This window comes from Numenius arquata, chromosome 11 (assembly GCF_964106895.1).
Source record: "Numenius arquata chromosome 11, bNumArq3.hap1.1, whole genome shotgun sequence".
Taxonomy (NCBI): Eukaryota; Metazoa; Chordata; class Aves; order Charadriiformes; family Scolopacidae; genus Numenius; species Numenius arquata.
This window is the reverse complement of record NC_133586.1, coordinates 388663-402703: the sequence shown is the minus strand read 5'-3', so window position 1 is coordinate 402703 and position 14041 is coordinate 388663. Positions and strand designations below refer to the sequence as shown.

The following is a 14041-nucleotide window of genomic DNA, read 5'->3' as shown; positions in this document are numbered from 1 at the left end:
GCGGCGTTCCCATGGTGACGGGGAGGGGGGCGGGGCCACGGCCGTGGCCCCGCCCCCCTCCCCGTCACCATGGGAACGCCGCTGCGCCCCCCGCCCCCCCCCCCCCCCCCCCCCCTTCCCCTCCCGGCAGCGGGCGCCATGGACGTGGGCGGCGGCGGTGGCGGGGGGCTGCCGGTCCCGGGAGACCCTCCGGGCGGGGAGGCGGCCCCCCCCGCCCCAACCCGCTGCTCCCGGCGGCTCCCCCGGCCCCGAGCCGCGGAAGAGGCGGAGGAAGCGCAGGCGAGTGCGGGGCGGGAGGCGGGCCCAGCAGGCCGCGCCGCCCCCCCCCCTTCCCTCCCCGGCACGTCCCCGCCGCTCCCGCGCCCTCCCGGGCCGTTGTGCCCGTATCCCGCCAGCCCCGGGGGGGGGTCTGTCTGTCCGCCTGCATGTCTGTCTGCCCTCAGCCCGCGGGCCCGGCCCCCCCTGCCCTCCTCGCCGCCGGGCTCGTGTTCCCGGGCCTGCTCCTGGCCCAGGGGCGATGCCCAGCCGGGCCCACCCCACCTCCGCCCCCTTTCCAAGGACTTTCTGAATCGGAAAATAAACGCTCTTTCCCTTAAATTATCCCAATAATCCCAAGCACGACACGTCCAAGGACGGCCCCGGGTTCAGGACCCCCTCTGCCGTGCCCCTCAGGGCTTGCTGAGCCCACGGTGGCTCCGCATCAGACTTGCCCGTTAGCCCTGCGGAGTGCGAGCTGTCGGCCCGTGTGTGGGAGCCCCCTTGGCCCCGGGAGCCCCCTTGTCCCCCTCCCTCCCGCCGGTGCCCGGGCCCCAGTTCCTCGCTGAGCAGCTCTTCTGTCGTCTCTCTCCATTCCAGCGTTCCCTCCATCAACCTGACCAGCTGCAAGTACGAGAGCGGTAAGTCCCAGGGGCTGCAGGGTGTCCCTTCGGCTCAGCCCGCTGCGACAAGCTGCGTGGGTGTCCGCACAGCCAGGGAGGAGCACTGGTGCCCCATTTATACTGCAGAGTCACTTTTGGCTTATGTATTTATTGGTTGCAAGCGACTTCGACTTGGGCCCCTGCGAAAAGAACGGAGTTTGTCACAGTTTGGACTGAGTTACCCTCTGGTTTGAAGAGAAACAAAACGTGCAACAGCAGTGCAAGACCTTAACCCCCCCCTTAGGTGTGCATTTGCCATATATCTGCTAAAATTGGTGAGAAGGGGCTACTTAGGGCCAGTTACAATGCTTGGGGAGATGACATGAGAGCTGTCAACTGTGTAGCGTAAAGCCAGTGATGGAACGGGCTGAGTCGGTACCCGGAACCTCTCCCTGTGCCATCCATCTCCGGTGACGTGCTCCAGGGAGCTTTTCCCCTCTCCTGTCTTGCTCTGCTTTGCTGCCACAAACTGTACCTTAAAAAGAACAGACTCCTCGCTTTTGGTGGATGTTATTAGCCAATTTGCTAATGATTATATTAGCAGTGCAACCACATGTGTGCTGCTGAAGGTCAGTTGCGCAAGGAATGCAGTTTTTATCCAGAGGGATGGGCACTGCGTGTTGGGCCCAGGGCCATGCTGGGACAGTTTGGTGATGGGCGGTGGATGGGGACCCGCAGCAGGAGGTGGTGTGGTAGCACAGGCGCCACAGGAACCAGACCCATTTTGCGACGGTTCCTAGCATGCACTGACCTTCATCGCCTCCCCCGTCCCATGAAAGGCCAAATTCAGAACTGGGACTAACACAAGCCATCCCAGCAGCGACCTTCTGCTCCAGAGCTCCTGTGTTCTGCTGCCAGGTAGCTTTTGATTTGGAAGATGAAACGAAATACCTTCAGAAGACTTGTATCTGCCCATGTGGCATCAGACCCACGGCGGATTCAAGCCTGCTGTAGTCCAGAAGGTGCTCTGGGACCCCAAGGCAGGTGGACTTAGGGGGCTGGTAGCTCCCTGTACCTGCAGCTAGAGGCTGGGGGCAGTTTTGTGGGGTAAAGCTTGTGTTTCTGACGCCTCCTGGAAGGGTCCTGCCAATACCTTGCACCTCAGAGTGGAGTTGCAGCCTGGAGAGGTTTGTTTCACGCTCCATCCCAGATTACTCTGGGGATTGAGCAGTCGCTAGTACCTGTGTCCTCAGCCCCTTGTCATACGCTTTGGTGCAGTGCGGCGGGCGGCACGGTACTGCGGGCTGAAGGAAGCGGGAGAAAACGAGGAGTGGACAGTATATTGGACGGACTACTCAGTCTCCCTGGAGCGTGTCATGAAAATGAAGCGGTTTCAGGTAAATACCCCCATGTCCAGGCTGCCCGGCAAGAAGAGCTCAGGAGGGAGGGTGAGAGGGGGCCGCGAGTGGGACAATGTGTTGCAGAACAAACCAGAAGTGTCCGAATGAGCATCCATGCCCCATGCTCTGCATCGGTTCCAGAGGGTGCAGGTTCACAAGCCTTTAGAATCACAGAATTGTCCGGGTTGGAAGGGACCTTTAAGATCATCTAGTCCAACCACCAACCTAACTCTGATAAAAACCATCACTAAACCATGTCTCTAAGCACTATGTCAACCTGTCTTTTAAATAGCTCCTGGGATGGTGCCTCAACCACTTCCCTGGGCAGCCCATTTCAAGGCTTAATAACTCTTTCAGTGTCAAAATTGTTCCTAATATCCGATCTGAACCTCCCCTGGCGCAACTTGAGGCCGTTTCCTCTTGTCCCATTGCCTGTTCCTTGGGAGAAGAGACCGACCCTCCCCCTGGCTACACCCTCCTTTCAGGGAGTTGTAGAGAGAGAGAAGGTCTCCCCTCTGCTTCTGTTCCGTCGCTGGTAGAGTGCAATCAGCAGCACTTTGGCAGAGAGTAGTGTGAACTGGAAAGCTGCCAACCCCTTTAACGTAGCGTGAAATAAATGGTTCTTGATGACAAACGGCTCCCTTCCTGGCGCTGTGATATTCCAGGGAGGGAGAGCCTCAGGGCGGCGATGGAACGAGCAGATAAATCACGCGGGTGAAGTTCAGATAAAGCAGTTGTAGCGTAATCCTGTCCCTCAGCAGACGGTCAAGGCAACTACAGGCCCTGTTTCCCGTTCTGCATGCTGGTTTCCCAGCACCCGGGCTTTCCTCAAGGCTTTCCTCGGGTCTCGAGAAGCAGCCCTGCTCTTCCTGTCCTGATTCTGTTTCTCGTCTGCACCTCTTTCAGAAAATCAACCATTTTCCAGGCATGATAGAGATCTGCCGTAAGGACTTATTGGCTCGCAACCTTAACCGCATGCTCAGACTCTTCCCCAAGGAGTACAATATATTTCCCCGTACTTGGTGCCTGCCAGCTGAGTGAGTGATGGGCGTTAATGCAGCCGAGAACAGGGCTACAGAATTAGGAAGTGGGGAGCCAGGGCTGGGATGGGGGGGACCTCTCTGAGATCTCGTGTCTTGCTCTGGGCCTTCGTGACCTTCCCTGGAACTGAATGGGGGGGGGGTGACACGTGTTTTTAGTTTCACACATCTTTAATTCCTGTTAGATGGAATTAGCCCGTGGGATGGTGTCCTCTGCAATGTGTCTCGCTGCCGGGCAGGCTGCATGCTGGGGGGCTAAACCTGGGGAGATCCAGAAAGCGCAGGGGCAGTGGGCAAGCGGGAAGTGTGGGTCTGTAAACCATCACCAAATTACTCAAGCTTTGGGACAGAAGGCCTGCCTTTTTTGATCGTATACAGGCAAGCCATGATAGAAACCTGGCTGAAAGAGACCAAAGAGCACTTTGGGTGGTCGTAAGGATGACAAGATACCCATTCTTAGACAGATTTTATTCTTACTGTTTCCTGAAAACCTCAAAGTAGGGCTCCCGTCACCTACTCTGTAGCTGCACTATCCTCACAGTTAGAATGATTTTCTTAATATCTGTCCTTCTTTGTTGAAACATCAGCACTTTAGTATTCTCTCGTTTGCACTGGCCTTGGAGAATGGTGTTTTGCTGTGTTTTGCTAATAGTGTGTCGTGTCCAGGAAGGCTGTTGCCATGTGTCCACTTGGTTTTTCCCATTTCTGGAGAAGATGGACCTGGTTCTCTCATCTTTCTTTCCAGGCTGAATTTCCTGGCCTCTGACTGCTCTTTGCACCGTTTTCTTGGATTTTTCCTGTTTGCCTCTCTCTTTCCCTAAATGCGGTGCCCACCAGAGTGACAGTGCTTCTTCATCTACAGCAAAATAATCAATTGGCACATGGGCTGGACTCTTCACAGCACCACACTCCCGCTGGAGTCGCTCCTGAAGATCAGCCACGTAACAAGACAGGGGAGCTGAGCTCGTGATCCCCTGTGCCCTGCGCAGAATGCTTGGCCGTGGCTTCCTGCCCGCTTGCTGGTGGGCTGGCGTGAAAGGGGATGCAGAGACTTGTGACTCCCTCCTCCTCTGTAGCCAGGGCTTGCTTGTTTTCTCCTGCTCTCTCTGTGGCAGCAGAGCCAAAATGCACAGAGGTCACCCCTTCCTATGAACCTCCTGGTGGAGATGGAGATGTGTGCAAGTAGAAAGTGGAACCAGGAGAGCTTTGGCCACACAAGGACTAATGTGTAACTGATGTAGGTCGGGAATAGCTGTACTGTTCCTCTGCTGCAGGAGTTTGGGCTGTACTGGCCCCCAGCACCACAGCTGCGGTACCTCGCTGTTGCGAGAGAGTTCAGGAGCTGTTTTTCTGCGGCTTTTAACAGTCACCCCTTCCTTTCACAGCTACGGAGACTTCCAGGCCTACAGGCGCGCGAGGAAAAACAGAACGTTCATCTGCAAGCCTGACAGCGGCTGCCAGGGAAGAGGCATCTTCATCACACGCAATCCAGAGGAGATCAAACACGGAGAGCATATGATCTGTCAGCAGTACATCGCTAAGGTAACGGGGACAGTCTTGAAATGCAGGTGGAGGATTGCAGCCTCCCAGCTCTTCCAGCATCCTCCTTGTGTCCTGTGCCCCACGTCTTCTTCCAGGGGCACAGGGGTGGCATGGCGAAAGCCTGCCTTTCTCCTCGCTGCCGAGGAGGAACACAAGCCGTGCAGGTGGAGCAGCCAACCGCGAAGAGCCAGCCGCATGCCTAGCCATGTTTCTTTATCTCATGCTTGCTCCTGCCTTTTTGTTTTTTCCTCACAGCCTTTCCTGATTGACGGCTTTAAATTCGACATGCGTATCTATGTGCTGGTCACGTCTTGTGACCCGCTGAGGATTTTTGTCTACAAGGAGGGTCTGGCCCGGTTTGCCACCATGAGGTACATCGACCCCAGCAGCAGAAACCTGGTAAAAAAAGGGAAGTTTCCAAAACCACTCGTATAGTACCTGTAGGTTTTAGTTCCCAATTTGTCACAGCGGCATTCCAGACCCTGAAAAGGCAGGGGCTGGTGGGTCTCATGGGACCCAGCTCTCTCCTCTCCTGTTCTCCCCTCCCTCTGTACCTCCTCTTCACAGGAGGCATTTCAGGAGTGCCTGCAGTAGATCTACTCTCAGGCCCCAGGTTTGGGCTGTTTACTGTGTTATCGCAGAATCATGGAGTTGTGTCGCTTGGAAGGAACCTTGAAAGGTCTTGAGTCCAACCTTCTGCTCAAAACTGGGTCAACAGTAAATTCAGATCTGGTTTCTTGGGGTTTCACCCCGTCAGGTGTTGGAAACCTGCAAGGACAGAGACCCCATGGCACTTCTGGGCAACACTCCTACTGCTTCTTGCCTTTATGAGCGTTCTCAAGTCTGTACAGTTCCTTGTCTGCCTGTGCTTCAGGTGGAAAAGTGGGACCTGGGGATTATCTGGTGGTACTGGGAGAGACAGGGAGGAGAACTGGGAAGGCAAGGGGCAGGGTCTGGCCGTGCCCATCTCCAAGCAGAGGTCTGTAACCTGTAAGATCCCAGCAGGTGGACTGTGGTGTTGGATGGCTGTGCTACCATCATGGGCTGATACCCTGAGAGATACCCCAGGTTTCGGCTGTCTGCCCACTTCTCCCAGAGCTGCATGTGCCCTCCTTCCCGCCCATACATGCGTGTCTTGGAGAGGTCTCCTGCTCTGGGTGAATAAAAGAAGAGGAAGAATCTGCAGAAATTTGCTGCAGCTCCTGTCCTGAGGAGCCCCTTGTTTAGTGGTGAGGCTGCGGCTGGAATGGCATTTGTGGAGCTGACCCCTCTGCTGGCCCCCAGAGAGGAGGAGAGAGGTGGGGGGGCAGAGCTCTGGTAGCTCTAACACCTGGCTGAAGAGGGAACACCAGCACGAATCACTCCTTGCTGCAGGTCACCACACAGCGAAGAGAGAGGAGCGGGCGAAGCTGGTGGCTGGATTAGTGCTAATAGGGCTGTTTCTGTTTACGCTCTGTGGTTAGGAGTAAATTAAAGTCTCTTGTGGTTCCTCCCTCAGGGTGATATCTGCATGCATTTGACCAATTATGCTATCAACAAACGTAATGAGAACTTCGTCCAGGATGACACGATGGGCAGTAAGAGGTATTGTCCTGTCCAGGTACCGCAACACCCTGTGCACAGCCTGCAGGAAAGCTGCATTTGGGACACTTTACTTCCATCTTTCTCGGGGCAAACATGGTGTCACAGGTCAGCTCTTACCATCTCCTGTCCTCCACGCAGGAAACTCTCCACCCTGAATGCCTGGATGATGGATAACAGCTACAACACCACAAAACTCTGGGAAGATATTGAAGATATTATTATAAAGACTCTTATTTCAGCTCACCCTGTTGTGAAGCACAATTACCAAAGCTGCTTCCCGAACCACACCACTGGCTGTGCCTGCTTTGAGATACTGGGCTTTGATATTTTGCTGGACAGAAGGTTGAAGCCGTGGCTGCTAGAGGTGAGGAGGGAGTCTCTGCTGTGCTGAAGCACCTCTGGAAGCAGCAGATATCCGAGAGCTGGCTCATCTAGGGGAGGCTCCAGAACAAGGGGTGGGGGGATGAACAGAACACGTTTGATTAAAAAGGGCCACCTCATTTGCAAAATTAATCAGGCTATGAAGACAAGTAGCCAAACAACCTGCTGTAGGGGAGGCAAGTTCAGGACCCAAGAGCCCATTCCCTGTACACCCTCTCTAACAGCAGAGAGTTTCCTGAAGGTCTCCTTGCCCTCTAACAGCCTCCTGAGTCTGTGATTTCTGCCCCACAGCTGTCATCCTGCGGGGTGTGGGTCTGAGTGACCTGCAGCGCTTGCGGGCATTACACTGCAGGACAGAACCTGCCACTGCCCGCAGCGTCCTGCTTTCTGTGGCTGTTAGAGGGGGCAACATCCGTGGGCGGTGTGTGGTGGGGCAGACTGGGGCCGCGGGGAGATGCTGGGTGGGATTAGCTGCTTGTTTTGGCAGGTGAACCACTCTCCCAGCTTCACCACGGACTCTCGCCTGGACTGCGAGGTGAAGGACGCTCTGCTCTGTGACACCATCAAGCTGATAAATGTGGATGCCTGTGACAAAAGGAGGGTGCTGGAGGAAGACAAACAGTGGGCAAAGGAGCGTCTTCTGCAGGGCCATCAGGCTTTCCGTGCATCCAGGTACTGCTCCTCCCCATAGTGCTGCAGTCCCTAGGGAGAAAAGATGGGGCATGGTGGAGCCGGGTTAAGCCAAGGCTCTCTCTCCAAATTTAAGCTCCTAGAGGCCATGGCACCACATGACCTCTGAGGAGAGATCACCCAAGCCATCTGCATCCTGCAGGTAAAGCCAGGGCTTGTGTCTGGGCACTGGAGATCTGAGGTGCCTGGTCCTCTGGACCCTGTACGGAGTCATCCCCATCGGGCTGCGCCTCCTTGTCACATCAGGGTTCCTTTCCCAGGATTGAGTTTTCCCCCCATTCTCTGTCTGCATGTCCTTTCATGATTAATTAATCCACATGGCCTCTCGAGGCTGTGATGAGCCAGCTGCCCGGGTTTTCCTGCCACACAGGGCGAGACAGGAGCTCCCTCCAGCTCCCGTTTCAATTAGTGACCTGAGATGACTCCGGGCTGGAGATGCGGAGCGTGTCAGCTCTGAGCTCTGCATGTCCCTCAGCCTCGGCTGCTCCCAGCTCCCCTGAGCGAGGAGAGCTCCTGGCAGCAGGCAGGGTGGCAGATACTCCTGGAATAGGCACATCTTAACTGAACTTCTCTGGTAACTAGGTTAGTTGGGTGAAAAGGACAGGGTGTGAGCCTGGGCAGTAGGGAAGAGATCTGTGAACACTTCACCAGCACAGGTGGAGGATGGAGAAGCATGGGTTGCTTTGGTCCCCTGCAGTGCATCCACATTAAACAGGCTCCCAAACGGGGAAAGATGGGGGGGAGTGCCAGCGAGGCCCTTGTCCCTCAGCCAGGACAGCCCCTGGAGCCTCCTAGGGCAGCTCCCCATGCTTTCCCCCCGTTTGCAGACGCGAGGGCTTGGAGAGTAGCCAGGCTGCCTGGCTGTCCCAGGCGCAGAAGTACGAGGACTCCCACCTGGGCGGTTACCAGCGCATCTACCCGGCGTGTGGAACAGAGAAGTATGAGCCATTTTTCAAGCAGAGCGGCTCCCTCTTCCATGAAACGGTGTCATCGAAGGCACGGGAGGAGTGTGCCAGGTAGGCTGCTCCTGCGGGAAGCCGGCTCCTCGCAGGGGTGGCACAGAGTCCGCTCGCTTCTCATCCCTCCCTGGGGAGGACTCTGCTGCTTGAGGGATGTACGTGAGCTGGTGGGAGCTGGAGGGGGGGGCGGCTGCATGTGCTACGGCACCACAGCAAAGCAAATTCCTTTTGCAGGTACCTTTAAAAATGCAATATTCCATTGACTTTTGGGCTCCAGAGGCACCATGGTGCAGGTGCCCTCCACCCTTCTGGCAGGCACAGCCTAATTCAAGGGCATTTCTTATCGCAGTGAGAGTCTGTTTTAAAAGCACTCCTGGCCCATCTTGGCACACTTTTATTATGGTCTCTTCACTACAGAACTTCTGACTGCAATAAAATGTCCTGGAATTGAAGGCTTTGTAATAGCCTTTTGTTATTATGCCTCTTACTGAACGAGTGACCAAGACTGTTGTTCCATGGCAGGCATCAGCTGGAGGAAATTCGCCTGAAAAAAGAAAAGGTGAAAGCTATTACCAGGAAGCAGAAAACGGAGAGGAAAGAAGACCTGCCTGGAGAGTCAGCTGGGGAGAAATCCCAGATCTGTAATAAAGGCACAGCTCCTACAACCCGCCTCACCTATAGAAGCACCAGGATGTGGGATAGAAAGGTACCTTGCTCCCATCAGTGGTTGTCCATGGGGCCCTCAAAGGCCGTAACGTGGCTCTGGGAACAGTGCTGGGCTGTAGGTGTCCCCCAGGGAACACAACTACGAGGCTGGACTCCCCTTCATGGAGCCCAGAGAGCTGACAGCTTGTGCTGGGAGGTTCTCGCAAGGACCAGTGTTGACCCTTCCCTGATGTGGCTCCCACTGGGATCTTCGTCCCACTCCACTCCCAAGTCTGTAATTCTCTTCAGGACACGGAGGCCTCGTCTCTCTTGTGCGTTACCAGGGCTGTGACTGTGCTGTAACTCAGGTCTGTCTTTCCTAAGATGCAGCGCATGCAGTATGACTCTATGCAACCCCAGGATATCGTGGAAAACGAGGAGAAGAAAAGAGTAGATGCTCTTCTGCAGCGTGAGAACCTTATCCGGGGCCTGGGCATCATAGACCAGCTCTCCCAGCTGCTCCACGCCGCCAACAGACCAGCTGACCCCCAGGGACCCTACGCTGTTCTCTCCAGCAGCCAGGTAACTGAAGAGCGCTCGGATCCGCCTGGCCAGGCCGACCCAGCAGACAGCCGGTTGCGGGAGGATTGTGAGAAATGAATCTCGGGCATTGAGCATCTCTGGTGTGGCTCAGTTAAATGAGATCCATCGTAGCGCCTGGGGCTCTGGGTTTTCATGCAGCTACTGACGTTGTCCATTTCAGGGTGTGCCGACTGGCACAGAGCCCCCCAGCACCCTTCTCCAAAGACCCCTCTCCCCACTGTTCCAAAGAACAGACCATGACGTTGCCTTTTGGGGGCTGCTGTCCCCAGCACACAGCTTAATGTGAGGGGTTGCTCAGTGGGATTCTGCTGGATCAAGCACTGGCTGGATGGACGGTCCCAAAGAGTGGTGGTCAATGGAGTTACATCCAGCTGGCAGCCGGTCACAAGTGGTGTTCCTCAGGGCTCAGTGTTGGGACCATTCCTGTTTAACATCTTTATTGATGATCTTGATAAGGACACAGAGTGTATCATATGTAAGTTCGCAGATGACACCAAGTTAAGCGGGAGTGTTGATCTGCGTGAGGACAGGGAGGCTCTACAGAGAGACTTGGATAGATTGGATCGATGGGCCAACGTTAACGGTATGAGCTTCAACAAGGCCAAGTGCCAGGTCCTGCACTTGAGCCACAACAACCCCATGCATCAGTACAGGCTTGGGGAAGTGTGGCTGGAGCTGCCTGGAAGAAAAGGACCCGGGGGTTCTAATTGACAAGCGGCTGAATATGAGCCGGCAGTGTGCCCAGGTGGCCACGAAAGCCAACGGCATCCTGGCTTGTATTAGAAATAGTGTGATCAGCAGGAGTAGGGAGGTGATTGTGCCCCTGTACTCGGCACTGGTGAGGCCACACCTGGAGTATTGTGTCCAGTTTTGGGCACCTCAATCCAAGAGAGATGTCGAGGTGCTGGAGCGGGTGCAGAGGAGGGCAACAAAGCTGGTGAAGGGCCTGGAAAACAAATCCTATGAGGAGCAGTTGAAGGAGCTGGGACTGTTTAGTATGAGGAAGAGGAGACTGAGGGGAGACCTCATCACAACTACTTGAAAGGACACTGTAGAGAGGTTGGTGCTGGTCTCTTCTCACAGGTAATTAGCGACAGAATGAGAGGGAACGGCTCCAAGGTGCAACAGGGTAGGTTTAGACTGGACATTAGGAAACAATTCTTCACCGAAAGAGTGGTCAGATACTGGAATAGGCTGCCCAGGGAGGTGGTTGAGTCACCATCCCTGAATATGTTTAAGAGTCATTTAGATGTGGTGTTGGGGGATATGGTGTAGGGGAGAACTTTGTACAGTGGGATTGATGGTTGGACTCGATGATCCCAAGGGTCTTTTCCAACCTGAATGATTCTATGATTCTCCTGGCTGGAGGAATGAATTCCCGGGCAGGCTGGGAGCACTGCTGCGCTCCGTGGTAAAGAAGCGCACAGCAAAGGGGACTGAGGGGAAGTGTAGGGATGTCGGGGGGGAAAAAAAAAAAAAAAAAGCCTTTAAGTGAATTCTGCACTGTGAACAGTGCCTCTCCGTAGTCATCCTGCCTTCTACATCAGACCATTCCCCACTCGGGGAAGGTGATGAGTTAGTGCATCTGCCTAAAACCCTGCAGGGCTCAGCCCTCGGTCTGGGGCTCCCTCTTCAGAATCACCCTCACTCTGCAGGAGCACGGTGTCAGCGCTGCTGCTGCCACCTCCCAGGCCGTCCCAGGGCACACAGCTGAAGGAAGCTGGGCTTCGCAGAGGATTGTGCCAGGAGATCCACGTGGTTGTTTAGAACCGAGTCTTGGCTACCACACCGATTCCCAAACCAGGTCTAAAACCAGAGGAGGAGGAAGCCCGCAGTCTGTTGCCTGTGGGCTCCATTAGGCTACAGGAGCTGTTCTGGAGCACAGTCGGTGGCTGTCACCTGCTGTGTCGGGAAAGGGCTAGTTCTGGACCTGCAATTAATGAAAAACCTTGCAAGGTCCACAGCCACTTCCAGTGACACCGTCTGCTTCCAGAAAGGCCTCCTACTCCTAGCCATTTAATTTAACAAAAGAAGTCGAAGAAGGGATTTGATCTGTAAGAACTGACGGTAGCTGCCTTTTCCTCTACCACAAACAGCAGAACAGAACCTGAAACCCAAATTGTGCCTAAAATCTGGATAATTTTTTCAGCAGCAAAGGGTTATCAGGGGGTGGGTCAGATCCTTCATCACTGAGTCTTCCCAGCTCACTCTGGCATTTTTTTTCCACAAACCCCGCTCCAGCTCAGCCTAGTGTTACAGGCAGAGGACGGGAGTCTCAGCGCTGGTGCAGGCAGCTGCCATGACCCCACAGAGGATTTGAATCTGGGATGGCGAGCGTGGCGTGCCTGGGGAGAAAGCACAGGGCCACACTTTAGCGAGCACCTGTAGAGAACTAGAGAAGACTTTTCCTTCCTGTCTCTTGCCCGTCTCCAGAGCTAAGCCGTAGCTGCTTTCTTTCCTTCCAGCCGCAGTTCCTCTGGGATGTGCTCAGGGCCCAGGACACCCACCGCTTAATGACGCTCATCCCCCTCTCTCTGCTGGGAGGTGCAGCCCAGCCTTCGGGACAGCCCTTCGTGCACAAGCCCAGAGCCGCTGCTGAGCTGCTGGCCAGCCTGGGCTCAGACCCCACCGCCGCGGGCAACCTCTTGGTTCGAGGCCAGAGCATCCCTCACCGTAAGCAGCCCACGGCACAGCAGGGCCCCTGGGCGCAGGACACGGGCTGGCTGCGCAGCCAGGCAGCGGGGACGGTGGCGGTTCCCCAGCCCTGCACCCAACCTAAGGGGCTGCAGGTGAGAGGCCAGCGGCTCCCCGGCGCCGGGAACAAGGCTGAAGGCTGTGAGTACACGTTCCCTTCCTTTGGCTCTGAGTGTCCGCGTCATGGAGGCTCAAGTCAGTGAGCCAGAGCTGTGGATCTTCCTGGGCCTGCGGGGTGGGAGGAGAGGGGGGGCTGGATGGAGCTCTGAGTCCCTGGGGTGCTCAGACCTTGTGGAGGGGACTCGGGGGACCGTTGACTGCTGGAAGTCGCTGCCTGAGGCCGATAGTATCCCATTGGCAGGGGCAAGGAAGAAAGTGGGTGATTTCCCAGGACCGAGGGTTGATGGGCTGGGCTGGGGGAGCATGAGAAGCCCCAAAGTACTTGAGAGTAGGGTCAGAAGAGCAGCAGAGGGGAGAGCCAAAGGGGAGCGTTAGCTGTGGGAAATGCCGAGGAGACACTTGGTGATGCAGTGTGTCCCCCAGCCCCTTCTCAGGCCTTGCTCCCACCAGGATGCTCCTGATTTCCCACGGCCCCACCTGCCCACGGAGCTGCACCACGGTCCCACCACCCACACCTTCACCCTGCCTGACATCGGCTCCAGCCCTTTGCAGCCTCAGGAGCCGGGGGGAGCTGGGGCGGGCGGGGGGGTCTGCCAGGGCATCACAGGGCAGAAACACCATCACGGAGGGCAGCAGTGACCCACAGAGCTGCGGGTGTCTGCCTGCCCCCCATGTCTGCCTGTGCTCTTCCAGGTGAAGCTGGCAGGCTGTCCTGGACAGGCAGCGGTCACCCAGTGTCCCCAGCCAGCGTGGGGAGAGGCACAGGCGATGGCATCTTCATCCCTGTCACCATCCAGGCGCGCCCCGTGGCCTCCGCCGCCCACGTGCAGCACACGGGTGTCCCGCACTGTGCCAGCGTCCCCCACCACAGCCTGAAGAGCACAGGTAAGGTGACAGAGGGGACACCCACGCTCGGCCTTCCTCCGGTGCGTGCTCACTGAACAACCGCGGCTGCTGGGCAGGGAGGGTCTGCACCCCCCGACCGGAGTCCGGGCCCCCGCACGATCCCACCCCGGGCAGCTTCACCTCCGCTGGCGCCCGCAGCCCCCGGCGCCGACTGGGACCCCGGGAGGTTGCGCCTTCCTCTCCCGCCGCGGTCCCTCCCGCCCATCGGGGCCGAGACCCCACCGGGGCCCCGCGACATCCCCTCCGCCCCCCGCCGGGGCCGCCCCGCCGCCGGCCCCGCCCGGTTCCCGTGTCCCGGTTGCCGGCCATGGCGGCGCTGCTGCGGCGCGGGCTGCGAGCGGCCGCGCTCCTGGCCGGGACCCCGCGGCGGGCGGCGGCGGCGTGGCCCGGGGACCCGGAGCCGCCGGACCCGGAGCTGGAGGAGGCCGAGAGGTGCGGGGCGGCGGGGCCGGGGCCGGGGCCGGGAGCGGGGCCGGGGCGCTCACGTCTCTCCCCGCAGGGCGCGGCGGCGGCGGACGGCGGTGCGGCTGCAGCGGCTGCGGCGGGAGCTGGGCGGGGGGCGCGGCGCCCCCGAGCGGACCCTGACCTGGCAGGCGATGGAGCAGATGCGGTGAGCGGCG

At 57.2% G+C, this 14041-nt stretch overlaps 2 protein-coding genes across 2 annotated transcripts in view; one reads left to right on the top strand and one right to left on the bottom strand.

Moving 5' to 3' along the window:
* Positions 1 to 4226, bottom strand: part of IDH2 (isocitrate dehydrogenase (NADP(+)) 2) — an 8890-nt gene extending 4664 nt beyond the window's left edge. Inside the window, exon 1 of the mRNA XM_074156355.1 lies at positions 4205 to 4226. The gene's annotated coding sequence lies outside the window, so the exon portion shown is untranslated. The remainder of the gene's footprint in view (positions 1 to 4204) is intronic.
* On the top strand, positions 794 to 14006 carry TTLL13 (tubulin tyrosine ligase like 13). Its single transcript, XM_074156353.1, has 14 exons — positions 794 to 896; positions 2136 to 2254; positions 3164 to 3294; positions 4683 to 4839; positions 5095 to 5238; positions 6338 to 6423; positions 6562 to 6787; positions 7292 to 7476; positions 8322 to 8510; positions 8976 to 9159; positions 9483 to 9680; positions 12167 to 12536; positions 13209 to 13400; positions 13921 to 14006. The coding sequence occupies exons 2-14, from the start codon at positions 2234 to 2236 to the stop codon at positions 14004 to 14006; spliced, it is 2169 nt and encodes a 722-aa protein (XP_074012454.1). The 5' UTR covers positions 794 to 896; positions 2136 to 2233.
* Positions 14007 to 14041: the final 35 nt, after the last annotated feature.